This window comes from Drosophila pseudoobscura, chromosome 2 (assembly GCF_009870125.1).
Source record: "Drosophila pseudoobscura strain MV-25-SWS-2005 chromosome 2, UCI_Dpse_MV25, whole genome shotgun sequence".
Taxonomy (NCBI): Eukaryota; Metazoa; Arthropoda; class Insecta; order Diptera; family Drosophilidae; genus Drosophila; species Drosophila pseudoobscura.
Genome location: NC_046679.1, coordinates 21,375,933 through 21,391,535, shown reverse-complemented (window position 1 = coordinate 21,391,535; position 15,603 = coordinate 21,375,933). Strand labels below are relative to the sequence as shown.

The 15,603-nt window shown below is 43.5% G+C and overlaps 5 protein-coding genes across 7 annotated transcripts; all 5 read right to left on the bottom strand.

The window, feature by feature from the left end:
- Positions 1 to 604: 604 nt before the first annotated feature.
- Positions 605 to 2,161, bottom strand: LOC6897571 (uncharacterized). The gene is made up of 5 exons (XM_033376642.1): positions 1,926 to 2,161; positions 1,378 to 1,859; positions 1,125 to 1,313; positions 888 to 1,065; positions 605 to 822 (listed from the first exon to the last, which is right to left on the bottom strand). Exons 1-5 carry the CDS (start codon positions 2,107 to 2,109, stop codon positions 638 to 640), a joined length of 1,218 nt encoding a protein of 405 aa, XP_033232533.1. The 5' UTR covers positions 2,110 to 2,161; the 3' UTR covers positions 605 to 637.
- A 1,604-nt stretch (positions 2,162 to 3,765) lies between these two features.
- On the bottom strand, positions 3,766 to 5,390 carry LOC6897570 (uncharacterized). Of its 2 annotated transcripts, XM_002137679.3 has the most exons (4): positions 5,175 to 5,349; positions 4,621 to 5,114; positions 4,180 to 4,546; positions 3,766 to 4,123 (listed from the first exon to the last, which is right to left on the bottom strand). In XM_002137679.3, the coding sequence occupies exons 1-4, from the start codon at positions 5,347 to 5,349 to the stop codon at positions 3,912 to 3,914; spliced, it is 1,248 nt and encodes a 415-aa protein (XP_002137715.2). In that variant the 3' UTR covers positions 3,766 to 3,911. The 2 variants fall into 2 exon arrangements, with proteins under 2 accessions (XP_002137715.2, XP_033232296.1); XM_033376405.1 differs by having other exon boundaries at positions 4,621 to 5,390.
- Positions 5,391 to 8,460: 3,070 nt separating this feature from the next.
- LOC6899656 (uncharacterized) lies at positions 8,461 to 10,135 on the bottom strand. Of its 2 annotated transcripts, XM_002135843.3 has the most exons (4): positions 9,866 to 10,040; positions 9,312 to 9,805; positions 8,871 to 9,237; positions 8,461 to 8,814 (listed from the first exon to the last, which is right to left on the bottom strand). In XM_002135843.3, the coding sequence occupies exons 1-4, from the start codon at positions 10,038 to 10,040 to the stop codon at positions 8,603 to 8,605; spliced, it is 1,248 nt and encodes a 415-aa protein (XP_002135879.2). In that variant the 3' UTR covers positions 8,461 to 8,602. The 2 variants fall into 2 exon arrangements, with proteins under 2 accessions (XP_002135879.2, XP_033239795.1); XM_033383904.1 differs by having other exon boundaries at positions 9,312 to 10,135.
- Positions 10,136 to 10,428: 293 nt separating this feature from the next.
- Positions 10,429 to 12,023, bottom strand: CHKov2 (CHK domain ov2). The gene is made up of 5 exons (XM_002137678.3): positions 11,814 to 12,023; positions 11,263 to 11,759; positions 11,035 to 11,209; positions 10,786 to 10,977; positions 10,429 to 10,717 (listed from the first exon to the last, which is right to left on the bottom strand). The coding sequence occupies exons 1-5, from the start codon at positions 11,986 to 11,988 to the stop codon at positions 10,527 to 10,529; spliced, it is 1,230 nt and encodes a 409-aa protein (XP_002137714.2). The 5' UTR covers positions 11,989 to 12,023; the 3' UTR covers positions 10,429 to 10,526.
- Positions 12,024 to 12,181: 158 nt separating this feature from the next.
- LOC6897568 (zinc finger protein 208) lies at positions 12,182 to 15,514 on the bottom strand. Its single transcript, XM_002137677.4, has 6 exons — positions 15,293 to 15,514; positions 14,672 to 15,237; positions 14,346 to 14,612; positions 13,437 to 14,289; positions 12,822 to 13,373; positions 12,182 to 12,754 (listed from the first exon to the last, which is right to left on the bottom strand). The coding sequence occupies exons 1-6, from the start codon at positions 15,410 to 15,412 to the stop codon at positions 12,218 to 12,220; spliced, it is 2,895 nt and encodes a 964-aa protein (XP_002137713.4). The 5' UTR covers positions 15,413 to 15,514; the 3' UTR covers positions 12,182 to 12,217.
- Between the last annotated feature and the right edge of the window lie 89 nt (positions 15,515 to 15,603).

The following is a 15,603-nucleotide window of genomic DNA, read 5'->3' as shown; positions in this document are numbered from 1 at the left end:
AATCGCAGCTACGGCCGCGACTCCACATTTATACCCGGTACTTAGTCAGTATGGACTCCCTCCACGACAAAGAGTTTATGAGCGAGAGACTGATTCAGATGCTAGATATAGTCATTTTCTATGATTCAGTGTAATTTCAGGAGTCTGGATACCAAATTTCGTTGCTCTTACTCTTATGGTCTCTGAGAACTATGTGTCTAACAAGACGAACAGACGGACAAAAAGATATGGCATAATCGACTCGGCTACTGATGCTGATCAATAATTTATATACTTTATAGGGTCGGGTCGGAAACGCTTCCTTATGGGCTTTACACACATCCACTTTCACCGCAAACCTAATATACCCCCAATACTTTCGCAAGATTATGATGGTGTAGATCATGTAGATATTAGGTAGAAAGCATGTATATGTCATAATCAAACATTTTAATGTCGATATAATGTAAGTAACATGGAGAGCTTGTAGATGTAGTTTTCATGTAGACAACATGAACATGTCCGTTCCGTTCTATTTCTGTCCGTTACACTGCATTTTTAGCGTTGAAATAGCGTTTTCCTAGGCTATAAAATAGTGTAAAAAAAATGAATTGGGTAGATTCCCTTTACAATATATTGAAAATATATAATTTATTGTTTATTCCAGGGCGCCCCGATATTGGAGCCATGGCAAAAGGACTTCCGCATGCTTTCGGTATCTGGGATTACTGAACATTGATTTCTTAAAACTACTTTCTTCGTCACTAAAGAGTGCCTCAAAGCCAGTGTAATTAGTGGGATCCATCAAAACATAACCCAGTATCCATATGGTGGAAATGAAACCTAAAAGATAGATGAGGATAAAATTGAAAAAATATTGTAAAACGTATTTCATGAGGATCACCTACCCCAACCAGTGTACTTGGAGAGATCGTGAAGTATACTTTTCAGCGTGGGCAGAGGTTTTGAATAGCTCAAGAGTTGAAGGTGCTTGACGAGCTCCGAGTGATAAAACCAAACGAAATAATCGAATTTCGAGGTTTTAATAGCCAAGCTTGGAGATGAAAGAAGGAAGTAGTACAAATCCTGAGGAAAAAATATAGTATTAGATAGCAATCGTGATGGAATAAGAGCTCATAACCCACCTGTGCTACTGTTCCCCATTTTGGCAATTGAAGATCCACAAAATATGTATTCAATATCTCATTTTTCTCGTTGTACTGAAACATAATGTTATTGCTCCACGCATCTCCATGATTTAGAACATTGAACTCATCAGATTTCGGCTCTCCTAGACCAACAACCACATCCATTAACTTCTTCGAAATATTATGCTGTAGATATACGTACAAATTAGAAAAGGCATTAAGAGGAATTTTGTCTCATTTCTTTGCTTACCAAATCATTTAAGTACGTCTCGTGTCCTTCGTAAAGTTCAATGTACTTCAGCAACGACTTCATGCTACCATTGCAGATAGAGCTTAAGACTGGCTGGCTTTTGAAGAATCCCCTTGTATACTTCTCCTCGTATGGCCCCTTGGTATCCACACGTACTGCTGATGCGGCATGCCATTGAGCGAATTTCCGCAGAGCACTCTCGGTATGAGCTTGATCTAAACCCTGTAGACGATCGACATTTTTGAATCCTTGGGGCTTCAGGTCCTCCAGCAGAACATAGTAATCGCTGGTGGGGATCTCATAGGCGTCAGCCCCGAACTTCACCTCGAGACCCACATCGCGATACATTTGCTCCAACTCGGGGACTACTTTCAAATACATTCCTCGCTCTGTGTCGAAAATATTATCTCCTTTAATTAATATAAGGCGATGTGCAGCCATGGGTGTCTTCAGCATAAAGGCCTTTGTCACCTGTGATTTGTCTGAAAAGGCAACAAATTTGCTTGTATGGTTTGACTCTTGAACAGACTGATTTGAGAAGTACCTACCTTCAGTTTCTACATCCAACTCAACCCTCAGCATTATGGTGGCATAGTTTTCCCCCTTAGCGACTCCTGCACTGGGTCTCAGATATTTCGTTTCTTTGTAATCCTTGACCTGGTGTTTTAAGAGATCTTTAAAGATCTCAGGTCTCAGCCATTCTGGAATTTCGATGGCTTTCTGTGTGTCCATGGTCGGTGGAATCCTCGTTCTTTCGTTCGCCCTCAGACCTGCTACACTTCTTTTTATTTAAGTGCAGCCCTTTATATAGTCTCGGGAGCAATTATCTTCTCTTGAAGCGACTAATATAATCTAATATTATCACTTTCTTAAGTGATAAGGTGCTATCACTGATAAAGTGCATATATACTATATTATATTGTAGACTGCATAACCTTTTTTATTTCTTTAATCAAACCAGACATCTGGATAATACACTTATCGTCAGACAGTACTCTGCACGGCATAACGAATAAAGGCATAGGGTAGTCTTTTGTCGCTCTTTTACTGTGGTCGTATTATTCTGATTAAATATAAAGTCAAGTCTACAACAAAGACCTCGAGTTCCATGCCAAACTAGAGAAGTTGCATTATGCTCGCAGAGTGTTTGCTAATTGGATTATAATAAAATATAATATTTATTATATAATAATATAAATATATAAAAGATCTAATCGCAAGTGTGTCGTGTGTAGTCGCTGGGGGAGAGAGAGCTTTCAGCACTGGCGTTCTTCACGTTTTGTTTTGCTACGCTGGTTCTACAAAGCTTTTTCTCTAGCTATTGTTTATTGTTTAGAGTTTAACTATGAACAGGTAGCTGTGTAGAAAGATGAATGTACAAACCATAAGTCATAAAATTATCTGTGCTGTAGAATGCGTTAGTGGTGGGCTCGATCTCATGAAACAAAATATAGCCGAAGACTTTATGTAGGGTTTGGTGGGTATCAATTTCCAGGGTGGGATGATAAAGGTCTTCGGGAAAAGATAGACGGGATCCTCTGGAGACTAGAGTATTCGTTGTGTCGGTGGTAAAGACAAGGTCTAAAATCCTACCTATGCTATTGCATATGCTATTTACCTGCATGAATGGGAACATCTGATTAGAGTCCTTGGATGGAGACCAGGAAATATTTGGAAGATTAAAATCTCGAAGGACGAAAATACAATCGGACTCATTAAGTTGGGACGAAAAATATTGAAAATGGGCTGTGTGAAGCATGTACGTTGAAAATGCAGAGGGCGTCGGGATGTAAGAGCACTATATGCATATATCTATCAAATAGTTATAGCCATATATGGTACGGTAGTAGAGTAGCATTTGCCCATATTCCGAAACGTACGTTAATGACATTATTTTTTTGGGCAACAAATATTATTCAGTTGTTCAGAAATTGTGCATGCAATCATAAGTAATAACGTATTATAATTAGTTTTACACAAATCGGTTAAAAAGATAATACCTTTTGGAAACTCGACGGCCTTTCAGTTTTCAACATTAAAATTTCTATACAGATCTCATAGTGCCCATACCATACATACCATGCCATAGCGATGAAGCTTTGGGAGTACAATGTTCGCAAAGATCGTAGTAGTAGTATACGTAGAGTACTCGTAATAATACAGATTAAAGCTTTTTTCCAGCAAGTGTTTTGTTTTGATACGACAATTTCGCATTCATGTCAAAGTATTCGTTTTTTGTTTGAACATCAGTTGCGTAGTGTCGCTATCTTCTGTGCTTTTTTTCTATGGAAGCGTGAGTCACAACCCACTTCAACCCCCCATCGATCCCAAAAATACGATTCACAGTGACTTTTTGCAAACTGATTCGATTGTAAAACCCGTTATCGATTTAGGTTTGGAGAATAATTTTAGTTTTTATTAATACTTGTGTGTGCACATTATCAAAAAAAAACAGATATCATTATCAGCATTATCACACGGTCGGTCGGTTGCGTTAAATTCTATCGCAAAACGGGCATAAATTGTGTAAATTGTCATTGGCTTGTGGGAGCACTGATCTCCAAGGCCCCACGATTGAGGAGCCAGGGTAGGATAGCCTGGATATGCTTGCGGTAGCGAGGATTGGTGTACAACTGCAACTGGAAGGCCTCCCCGGCCGCACTGTCGCCCACGAAGTTCTCAAAGCTGGCATTCTCTGTAGGATCCAACAGAACTGCACTCATAACTCCAGTTACAACGGAGTAACCTGGAATTGAAAGTGTTATTATGAACATTAAAAGAGTTTATTAAAGATTGACCTACCGAAAACTCCATATTTCAATAGGGCCAAGTGAATGCTTCGCAACGTGGGCAAGGGTTTCGTGTACTTGAGGATCTTCAAGTTCTCGATCAGACTGTCGTGGTAGAACTTGATGTAGTAATCGAATTTGCTCAGCTTATCCTCCAGTCTGGTGGACGAAAGCAGGAAGTACAACAGATCCTGGGCCACTGTGCCGTACTTGGGAATCTGATAATCCACAAGATACACCTCCTTAATCGTACCGAAGGCATCGTATTGGAACATTATGTTATTGGACCAAGAGTCTCCATGGTTCAGAACATTAAACTCTTGGGGATCGATCTTGGCCATTTTGTACATTTCATCTATGGATGCGGGAATAAGTGCTTTCTGGAATTGGCGAGGTAGGATATCAGCTATACCTTCCAGGATTACCTTTTCCAGGATTATATTTGGTTACTTACAATCTGTTCTATCCACTCCTCGTGGCCCTCGAAGGTAACACAGACTTTGAGGAATCTCGCCATCATTCCATTAATCATTTCGGTCATCATGGGCTTGCTTTCCTCCTTGAAAAAGCCCATGGTAAGCATCTCCGGATATGAGCCCTTCGTGGCCACACGCACAGCCGAGGCCGCATGCCATTGGGCCAACTTCTTCAGAACTCTTTCCGTGTGCGTCTGATCCAATCCCTCCAGACGGTTAGCATTTTTGAATCCCTTAAGGCTCAGATCCTCCAACAGAACATAATCGCTCTTGGCTCCTTTGAAATCGTAGCTCCTGGCACCGAAAATCAAATCTACACCCACTGCCTTGTACAGCGCCTCCATCTCGGGCACAACGTCATTGTACATCAAGCGTTCAGTGTCGAAAATGTTGGTCTTCTTCATCATTTCCTGGTAAAACGCAAGCTGATGGGGCAGCTTCACCATGTACGAGACATCCTTGGCTTTTCCATCTGAAAAAAGATATGTTTGAAATGGAGGAAATTCACCACTCCAGCGGCAAGGGATATTACCTTCCAGCTCCACTTCGATGTTGACACGCAGCATGATCGTTGCGTAGTTTTCTCCCGCGGCAGAGCCACTGTCAGCCTTGAAGGTCTTCACTTTGGAATAGCCAGGCACCGTTGACTTGAGAACATCTTCAAATATTTCCGCATTTATCCAGTCGGGTACTTTGCTGGCCGCCATATTGTTGAAATTCGTTTCGCACAAAAGTTTACACTCGCAAATCAAGTATACGCCTGGTTGGACAGGGTTTTGTGGACTGCCGCCAGTCGGGTAGAAGCTGATAGTTTTATATTCAGCTTTATATAGCTTTGTGTTCGCAGCGTACCGACTCTAGCTCTAGAGCTTTGGTAATTATGGGTTTCTAGCTATCATAGACCGACCACCAACAACAAATCGCAGATAGCCAGAGCTTTCTCTCGGTCTCCTCTCCTCTCATGTCTCTCTCAATAACAAAGGAATTCTCCAAACATTTCTGATCATATATGGCATTGAATTATTTGGGGGGATACTTTCCTCATCATATTATGAATGGGGCTTATCTATAAGCGATCCTCGTAGGAAATAATGCGATTGAGTAAGAAAACTTGCCTTGTGTCCAATGAAATTTATTATAGTACTTTAAATACTTTGAGAGGGGTTGGATCTAAGCCCGTTTGCCATTGCAGGATGGAATAAGAGTGCATTACCCACCTGTGCTACTGCTCCTTATTTTATCAGTTGCAGATCCACAAAATATATTTTCGATATCTCATTTTTTCAATTTTTGCTCGCAAGGTGTTTGCTGATTTTAGATTGGATTACTTAATATAATAAAAGATCTAATCGGAAGTGTGTGGTATGTCGTCGCTGGGGGAGAGAGCTTTTAGCACTGGCGTTCATCACGTTTTGTTTTGCTACGCTGGTTCTACTAAGCTTTTTATAACAGATACTCAAAATGACTATAGGGGTATATTAGATTTGTGGTAAAAATGGATGTGTTCGTCCAAAAACGTCCAGAAGGAAGTGTTTCCGACCCCATTAAGTATATATATATATTCTTGATCAGCATCATTAGCCGAGTCGATTAAGCCCTGTCTGTCTGTCCGTCCCTATGAACGCCTAGAGCTCAAAGACTATAAGAGCTAGAGCAACGACATTTTGCCCCACAAAGGACGAAATCTATGGCATCCACAATTTTAAGGATACGAGAAAACCATCCGCAGAATCGAAGAAAATGATTATATCTTCTACACTGCAGAATCTATCATTATCGTACCAGATCGTATCATTATTATAGCCAGAATGAAGAACAAAATTTCTTTTTTTCCCGCTCTGTCTCTCCTTAACACACAAGTTTCATGGTCGGCTTTGCGAATTGCAAAGTTGAGCGCCTAGATCTCAAAGACTATAAGAGCTAAAGCAACCAAATTTGGTATCCACACTCCTGTGATATCGAACCTGCATAAGTGTATTTCAAAATTTCGCCGCCCCCTCTTCCGTCTTCAAAGTACGAAAATCTGTGGCATCCACAATTTTGAAGATGCGGAAAGCTAAAAAATTAAAATTTACACTCATAGAGAACGACCATATGCACCAGATTTCCGAATTTAGTTCAGATCGGATTATTATAGCCAAGGGTAACAAATCAATTTTCGGTCGCAGCTCCGACGACACGTTCAGACTGATTTTCTGTCTCTCTCTCACACACTTTTTGTCGCTCAATGTAATCGTCGTCTGCCGAGGGAAAGCCATACTGACAAAGTATCGGGTATAATAGTAGAGTTGCGGTCGCAGCAGCAACTCTCAACGTTCCCCCTCGTTTCTCTATCAAATAGTTATAACCATACATGGTACGGAAGTAGAGTATAATTTTCCCATATTTCGAAACGTACGTTAATGACACTATTTTTTTGGGCAACAAATATTATTCAGTTGTTCAGAAATTGTGCATGTAATCATAAGTAATAACGTATTATAATTAGTATTAAACAAATCGGTTAAAAAGATAATACCTTTTGGAAATCTCGACGGCCTTCAGTTTGAACTTTACGTCCATTTTAACATTAAAATTTCACTCTATACAGATCTCTTAGTGTCCATACCATACATACCATGCCATAGCGATGAAGCTTTGGGAGTACAATGTTCGGAAAGATCGTAGTACTAGTATACGTAGAGCACTCGTAATAATACATTGAAGCTTTTTTCCAGCAAGTGTTTTTTTCATACGACAATTTCGCATTCGTGTCAAAGTATTCGTTTTTTGTTTGAACATCAGTTGCGTAGTGTCGCTATCTTCTGTGTTTTATACCCGATACTCGAAATGAGTATTGGGGTATATTAGATTTGTGGTGAAAATGGATGTGTGTAACGTTCAGAAGGAATCGTTTCCGACCCCATAAAGTATATATATTCTTGATCAACATCAATAGCCGAGTCGATTGAGCCCTGTCCCTATCAGTGCTCAAAGTCCCTAGTGCTCAAAGAGTATAAGAGCTAGAGCAACGATATTTTGAATCCAGATATGTCATTGTGATGTGTCATTGCTACAAGAATATTTCAAAACTTCGCCCCGCCCACTTCCGCCCCCACAAAGGACGAAAATCTGTGGCATCCACAATTTTAAAGATACGAAAAAACCAAAAACGCAGAATCGTAGAGAATGACTAAATTTTTTAGACTGCAGAATCTGAATTGGATCGTATTATTATTATAGCCAGCATCAAGAAAACAATTTCATTTTTTCTCGCCCTGTCTCTCTCTAACCCACACGTAACATAGCCGGCTTTGCTTAGAGTAAAACATTAGCGCCTATATCTCAGAGACTATAAAAGCTAAAGAAACCAAATTTGGTATCCACACTCCCAATATATCGGACCTTGACCGTTTTGTGTCAAAATTTCGCCACACCCCCTTCCGCCCCTGCAAAGGACGAAAATCTGGGGCATCCACAAATCTCAGAGACTATTAAGGCTAGAGTAACCAAATTTGGTATCCGCACTTCTGTTAGATCTCACTATGAAACGTATATCGCAAAATTTCGCAGCGCCCGACGTCACGCTCAGACTGATTTTCTATCTCTTTCGCACTCTTTGTAGTGTCGTTAATGTTAGCGGCGTCTGCCGGAGGAGAGCCATACTAACTTAGTATCGGGTATAAATGTAGAGTTCGGTGTCCGCAGCAACTCACAACGTTCCCCCTCATATTTTCTATGGAAGCGTGTCACAAACCACTTCAACCCCCCATCGATCCCAAAAATACGATTCACAATGACTTTTTGCAAACTGATCCGATTGTAAAACCCGTTATCGATTTAGGTTTGGAGAATAATTTTAGTTTTTATTAATACTTGTGTGTGCACATTATCAAAAAAAAACAGATATCAATATCAGCATTATCACATGGTTGGTCGGTTGCGTTAAATTCTATCGCACAGCGGGCATTGTGTAAATTCTCATTGGCTTGTTGGAGCACTGATCTCCAAGGCCCCACGATTGAGGAGCCAGGGTAGAATAGCCTGGATATGCTTGCGGTAGCGAGGATTGGTGTACAACTGCAACTGGAAGGCCTCCCCGGCCGCACTGTCGCCCACGAAGTTTTCCAAGCTGGCATTCTCCGTAGGATCCAACAGAACTCCACTCATAACTCCAGTTACAACGGAGTAACCTGGAATTGAGAGTGTTATTATGAACATTAAAAGAGTGTACTAAAGATTGACCTACCGAAAACTCCATATTTCAATAGGGCCAAGTGAATGCTTCGCAACGTGGGCAAGGGTTTCGTGTACTTGAGGATCTTCAAGTTCTCGATCAGACTGTCGTGGTAGAACTTGATGTAGTAATCGAATTTGCTCAGCTTATCCTCCAGTCTGGTGGACGAAAGCAGGAAGTACAACAGATCCTGGGCCACTGTGCCGTACTTGGGAATCTGATAATCCACAAGATACACCTCCTTAATCGTACCGAAGGCATCGTATTGGAACATTATGTTATTGGACCAAGAGTCTCCATGGTTCAGAACGTTAAACTCTTGGGGATCGATCTTGGCCATTTTGTACATTTCATCTATGGATGCGGGAATAAGTGCTTTCTGGAATTGGCGAGGTAGGATATCAGCTATACCTTCCAGGATTACCTTTTCCAGGATTATATTTGGTTACTTACAATCTGTTCTATCCACTCCTCGTGGCCCTCGAAGGTAACACAGACTTTGAGGAATCTCGCCATCATTCCATTAATCATTTCGGTCATCATGGGCTTGCTTTCCTCCTTGAAAAAGCCCATGGTAAGCATCTCCGGATATGAGCCCTTCGTGGCCACACGCACAGCCGAGGCCGCATGCCATTGGGCCAACTTCTTCAGAACTCTTTCCGTGTGCGTCTGATCCAATCCCTCCAGACGGTTAGCATTTTTGAATCCCTTAAGGCTCAGATCCTCCAACAGAACATAATCGCTCTTGGCTCCTTTGAAATCGTAGCTCCTGGCACCGAAAATCAAATCTACACCCACTGCCTTGTACAGCGCCTCCATCTCGGGCACAACGTCATTGTACATCAAGCGTTCAGTGTCGAAAATGTTGGTCTTCTTCATCATTTCCTGGTAAAACGCAAGCTGATGGGGCAGCTTCACCATGTACGAGACATCCTTGGCTTTTCCATCTGAAAAAAGATATGTTTGAAATGGAGGAAATTCACCACTCCAGCGGCAAGGGATATTACCTTCCAGCTCCACTTCGATGTTGACACGCAGCATGATCGTTGCGTAGTTTTCTCCCGCGGCAGAGCCACTGTCAGCCTTGAAGGTCTTCACTTTGGAATAGCCAGGCACCGTTGACTTGAGAACATCTTCAAATATTTCCGCATTTATCCAGTCGGGTACTTTGCTGGCCGCCATATTGTTGAAATTCGTTTCGCACAAAAGTTTACACTCGAAAATCAAGTATACGCCTGGTTGGACAGGGTTTTGTGGACTGCCGCCAGTCGGGTAGAAGCTGATAGTTTTATATTCAGCTTTATATAGCTTTATGGGTTTCTAGCTATCATAGACCGACCACCAAAAACAAGTCGCAGATAGCCAGAGCTTTCTCTCGGTCTCCTCTCCTCTCCAATTGGCTTCGAAAAGCTTCAGCAATGCAATTGAATCATTTCACTCAATAACAAAAGCACTCTCCAGCCATTTCTGATCATACATGGCATTGAATTATTTGGGGGGATACCTTCCTCATCATATGATGAATGGGGCTTATCTATAAGCGATCCTCGTAGGAAATAATGCGATTGAGTAAGAAAGCTTGCCTTGTGTCGAATGAAATTTATTATAATACTTTAAATACTTTGAGAGTTGTCGGGTCTAAACCTGTTTGCCATTGCAATCACCCGCTCATCTTATAAACGAGCGTTGAATGAGCCAGGGCAAAATGGCTTTGATTTGCTCCACGTATGCTGGCGACTGAAACATCTTACGCTTGAATGCAGACGCCTCTTCCGAGTCGCCCATGACATTGCCAATATTTGAGCCCACGTCGGGAGGCATCAGAACTATGGGCAGCATCCTCTGGGCACATATGAACGCTGCAATAAAGAGATCCATCATGATTTATGATCATGACAATGAACACCCATCCCCCATAAGGCCTTACCCCAGAGACTGTTTTTGTAAAGGTTATCTCGAAGCTGCGACAATGTTGGTGCGTTTTGATTGTATTTCAGAAGAGCAAGGTGTTCCACCAGTTGCCGATAATAATACTCTATAAAATAATCAAACTTCTTTAGTTTGATGTCGAACTTTGGCGAGGTTATAAGCAGACAGAATAGGTCTTGTGCAGGTGTCCCTAAAAGTGGAGAAAATGTATCAAAACATTACAAAAGGGATTGTTAATATTTTTTACCATATTTAGGCAGCTGAAAGTCCACAAAGCACACATCCTCTACTTCCCCAGACTCTTTGTACTTGAACATGAAATTGTTGCACCAGAAATCTCCATGATTAAGAACATTCAGCTCTTCAGGATCGTTGGCTCCAAACTCCATATAGAGATCTGTCAGGCGGGAAGTGTAGTCGCTCTGCGGATTATCCCAAATTTAAATTTATGCCTCATCTTCCTTATCTTACTCACTATCAGAAGAAGATGACCCGGCTCAAGACCATACTTCTGCATGCAGTCCAGAAAAGGGACGGTAAAACTCATGTTGAATCCTTCAATCAGCTTCAGATGCTCGGGCGTAAAGTAGCTTTCCCTGAGACCCTGCTCGTATTCTCCCAGATCAGTGACTCTCTTGGCAGAGGCGGCATGCCACTGGGCCAATTTCTTGAGAACTGCCTCAACTTCAAACTGTTCCAGACCCACAGTCCTCTCAGCATTCTTGTAGCCCCTAGTGCGTAAATCTTCCAAGAGGATATAGTCGCATTTGGTTGTCATTTCTGGGAACTTCATGTGCAATGGCTTAAAGCTGGGTGAGAGTGAAGTATTGCTAGCATAGAGGGCCTCCAGTTCCGGTATTACACGATCGTACATCTCAAATTCCGCTATGAACAAATCGTGAAACTCATCATCCCCACTCTCGTTGACCAGCGGTATCTTCAGTATATAGCTGACCTCCTTTTCGCTATCATCTGCAGTGAGTTGTTAGTCAATGAGACTTGCTGATAAGCCACCTTCTCGCTTACCTTGCAGTTGCATTCCTATTTGAATACGCAGCACGATCGTAAGGTAGTTTTCCCCCTCGCTGATGGCCGCTTTGGTGGCAAAATTAGTTATTGCCTTGAAATTGTCGTGGGTCTGTTCCAGCAAACCATTAAAAAGCTGTTTATTCACCCATTCCGGGGCTGTTTGATTAGTCATTTTGTGTCTCTTCTGTCCATGCGGTGCCGTGTGCGATGTGGTCTACTCTCAAAAACAGACTGGTTGACTTAGAGACTACAATCCCACCCTCCCATTCTCAATAAATCTCACAGATTTTTTTTTAAAAAGCTCGTTGCCTCTCTCTCTCTCGATCTCCCCATGGCGCGTTTGCGAAGTGATAGAAAGAGAGACATCTTTGGATCTCTATTTAAACGTAATAGATTCATGTCTAGCGACGAGCACTGTGCATGTAGACATGACGTCTCAGTTTGTCGGGTCGGGCAAAATGCTTGTCACAGAAGGTGCACTGGTAGGGCCGCTCGCCCGTGTGCTTCCGCCGATGGACCTTCAGCTCGTAGTGAACTGTGAAGCGCATGTCGCAGAGATCGCATTTGAAGGGCTTTTCTCCGTTGTGGCGACGCATATGGATGTTCAGCTTGTTGGGCGTCAGCGACTCCAGGCCACAGAGGGAGCACAGGTATTTCTTGCCCGGATTCCTCTTGGCCACATGCATGTCCCTTATATGCTTATCGAGGCTGGGCTGTACCACAAAGGATCGCCAGCACTGGGGGCATTGATATCTGAAGCGTCGCCTTCTTCTTAAGGGCATGGACGACTGCTCTTGGGTGGGCGGCTGCTTGGAATGCTGAATGGCGTAGTGCTGCTCCAGATTCTCCTTCCACATAAACTTGTATCTACAGCGGGAACAGCTGAACGGCTTCTCGTTGTTCAGGCATTGTGTGCGCAGATGATGCTCCAGCATGAGCTTAAAGGGATTAACGAAACAATTAGAAATTACATGATTTGCACTGATGTTTAGTGACTTCTCCTACCTTATCCACGGTCTTATAAATGCAATGCTCGCAGCCATACGGCAACTTGTCAAATGCGTGCAATGAATACTGATGCTCGCTCATCTCCCTTCGGCGACGGAAAGTCATCTGACAGAGATCACACGAGTAGGATCTGCCCCCCGTAGTGTCGTCTTCGCTGTCATCTGTATCCTCCAATAACAGCTCGAAGCCAGCCTCGGTGCTGATCATGTAATCGGTAATCCGCTCACTGTGGCCCAGCATAGCATTGTGACGGCGCAGATCTGCAACGCTTACAAACTGCAGATCACAGATCTTGCACTGGACAGTCTTTGGGCCCGATGGCTTGGCTGCATCGGCCAGTAATGTCTCTGCAAGAGGCAAATCTTCGCCGGTGAAGCCATGCCGTTCGACATGCTTGTGCAAGAGGGCGGGACGATAGAATGTCCGTGAGCACCAGCGGCAGGGAATAAGTTGATTCGTTTCCTCCCGGTGCATCATCAGCTTGTGCTTGGTCACGGCGCTTTTATCCTGAAAGCTACGCTGGCATTGGTCGCACGGATAGTTGTCTTGCTGAAAAGAATAACAAAGTAGAGATTTGTTAGATTCGGTTTAACATTTGGTCATAAATCCCACCTTGCTCTTGTGCTCGACAAGATGGGCACGCAGATTTTTTCGCCAAAAGAAGCGCTGCGGGCACTTGTCGCACATGTATCGCTTCAGAGTGTTCTGGCAGAGCTGTAGAGTATGATGCTCCAGCAGCTGGAGACTGAGGAAACGCGAATCGCACCGCTGGCAGACATGCGGAGCCTCTTCCCAGGTGTGCTGCTGCCTGTGATGCTCGTGCAATTGATACTTGCGCGGCCATCTGGCCTCCGGGGAGTCGCATAGCTCACAGGCATAGCTTCGCCTTAGTACAACATCTGCATCGCCGTCGCTATCCGTGTCGGAGCTGTCCAGACTCATCTCGTAGCGCGCCTCGTTGGTAATGGAATAGAAGCGTCCGAAGGCACCCATCCTTAAATCGTGCAGAATTCTGCTTTTCAAACCCTCCACAGTGGACTCCACAGCCGTCTTGAAAAATCCCTCGGCAATGCGTTCGATAGGCTCACCGTGCGCCTGGAAATTAAAGTCGGTGGGATGCGACCTGAGGTGATCTCTCAGCTCACGCAATTTAGTGAATTTCCGCAGACAGATCATGCACTGAATTTCTTTCGCACCATTCGGCTCGCAGCGATGCAGATCGAAGCCCTGTACGCGACGATTGATTCGCGATGCCTTGGTGGGAGAGCCTGAGCCTGAGGCAGCGGAGGCGCGAGCAGATGTGGAGGCCAATGGTTGATTGTCCTCATCGTCCCAGTTTTTATCAGCTTCCGAATGATCCTTGTGCTTGTGCTTGATGAGGCTTACAATGTATTTGTACGATTTGTGGCACTGATCGCACTTGTAATAGTTGTCGGTGCCGCTGTTTCCATCCTCATCCGACAGTCTTGAAATAGAAATATATCAGTGAAAACACTGAACGAAGTATTATCTTAATCTTACTGCACTGCTTTGATGAGGCTATGGACCAGGGTGTCTGTGCTGATTCTGGTTCGTTGTATGGATTTCCCGGAAGAAGCTGGACTTGCTGCTTCACCCACGTCCCTTCTGTTCCTTCGCTTGGGCCCAGATTGGATTGGCAGTTGATTGGTTTCATGAACATTCTGCTTGTGCTTGATAAGCACCATTATGTGCTTGTAGGTTTTGTCGCACTGATCGCATTTGTAGTAGTTATCATTATCATCATCCTCATCGTTATCTTCGTTTTGTCTATTTTCAAATTAAATATTGTCAGAAACAGCAGGCATTTCTAATGGGGATCTACTTACTCCAAATTGGAAGTTTCTTGCGCTGCCACGGCGCTCTTTTGTGTGTTTTGGTATGATTCGGAGCTCTCACCCTGGGAATGCCCTGGATAGCCGTGATCTCTTTTCTTGTGGCGATAGAGATTTGTGATATATCTGAAGGATTTGCCGCACAGATTGCACTTGTGCAGCTTTACTGACAAGCTGTTCGCTTGACTGGCAGTCCTGCGATGCCTTAGCGGCACATCATCCTGGTCATCCTCCGTATCGCTGAAGTGAAATACGGTACGCTTTTTGATGCGTGTGCGGACTAGAGGATCGGAGGAGCTGTTACCGACATCTGCAACCGCTGATTCTAGCGCTTCGGTTTTGATGGTAACGCCCTCGATCTCGAACAGATGTATGGGGGTCTCCCGCAGGCACTCCAAGGCCCCCCCAGAGCTCATTATCTGGCCCGTATCCTCTAGCTGTTGCAGCCACAGTTTGTGCGTCTGTTTCGCCTGCAACACAAAATCGTAGGCGCTCTCCAGTTTCTGGGAGCAACTGGAGCACAACCAGTGGGGCAATTTCTCGGCCTGGACCATGGTCAACTGCAAATACACCGTTTGTTAAGTGGGAAATTGGAACTGCCACCATTTCGCTCACCTCAATCTTCGTTAGCTCCAGCAATAGCTGATTGAAGGTCTTCTCGGCATACTTCTCCACCGGCGTCTCGATCCAGTAACGCCCATTTGCATCGCCACAGATTCTGCAGGTCCGGGTCATAGTTTAAAAAATGGATGTGATAAAGCTTCCCATCAACAAACGCACAATGTTTTTTATCAATAGCAGCTGTTTTGCCTGGCTTAGTGTTGAAAAGCTGTTTTTTCGATAACAGCACTGTTAGGAAGTGCAGCTGATTGCGCCTAACAGCACAATTTTTGGTATTTTTTGGTATATTTCGGTATATTTGGAAA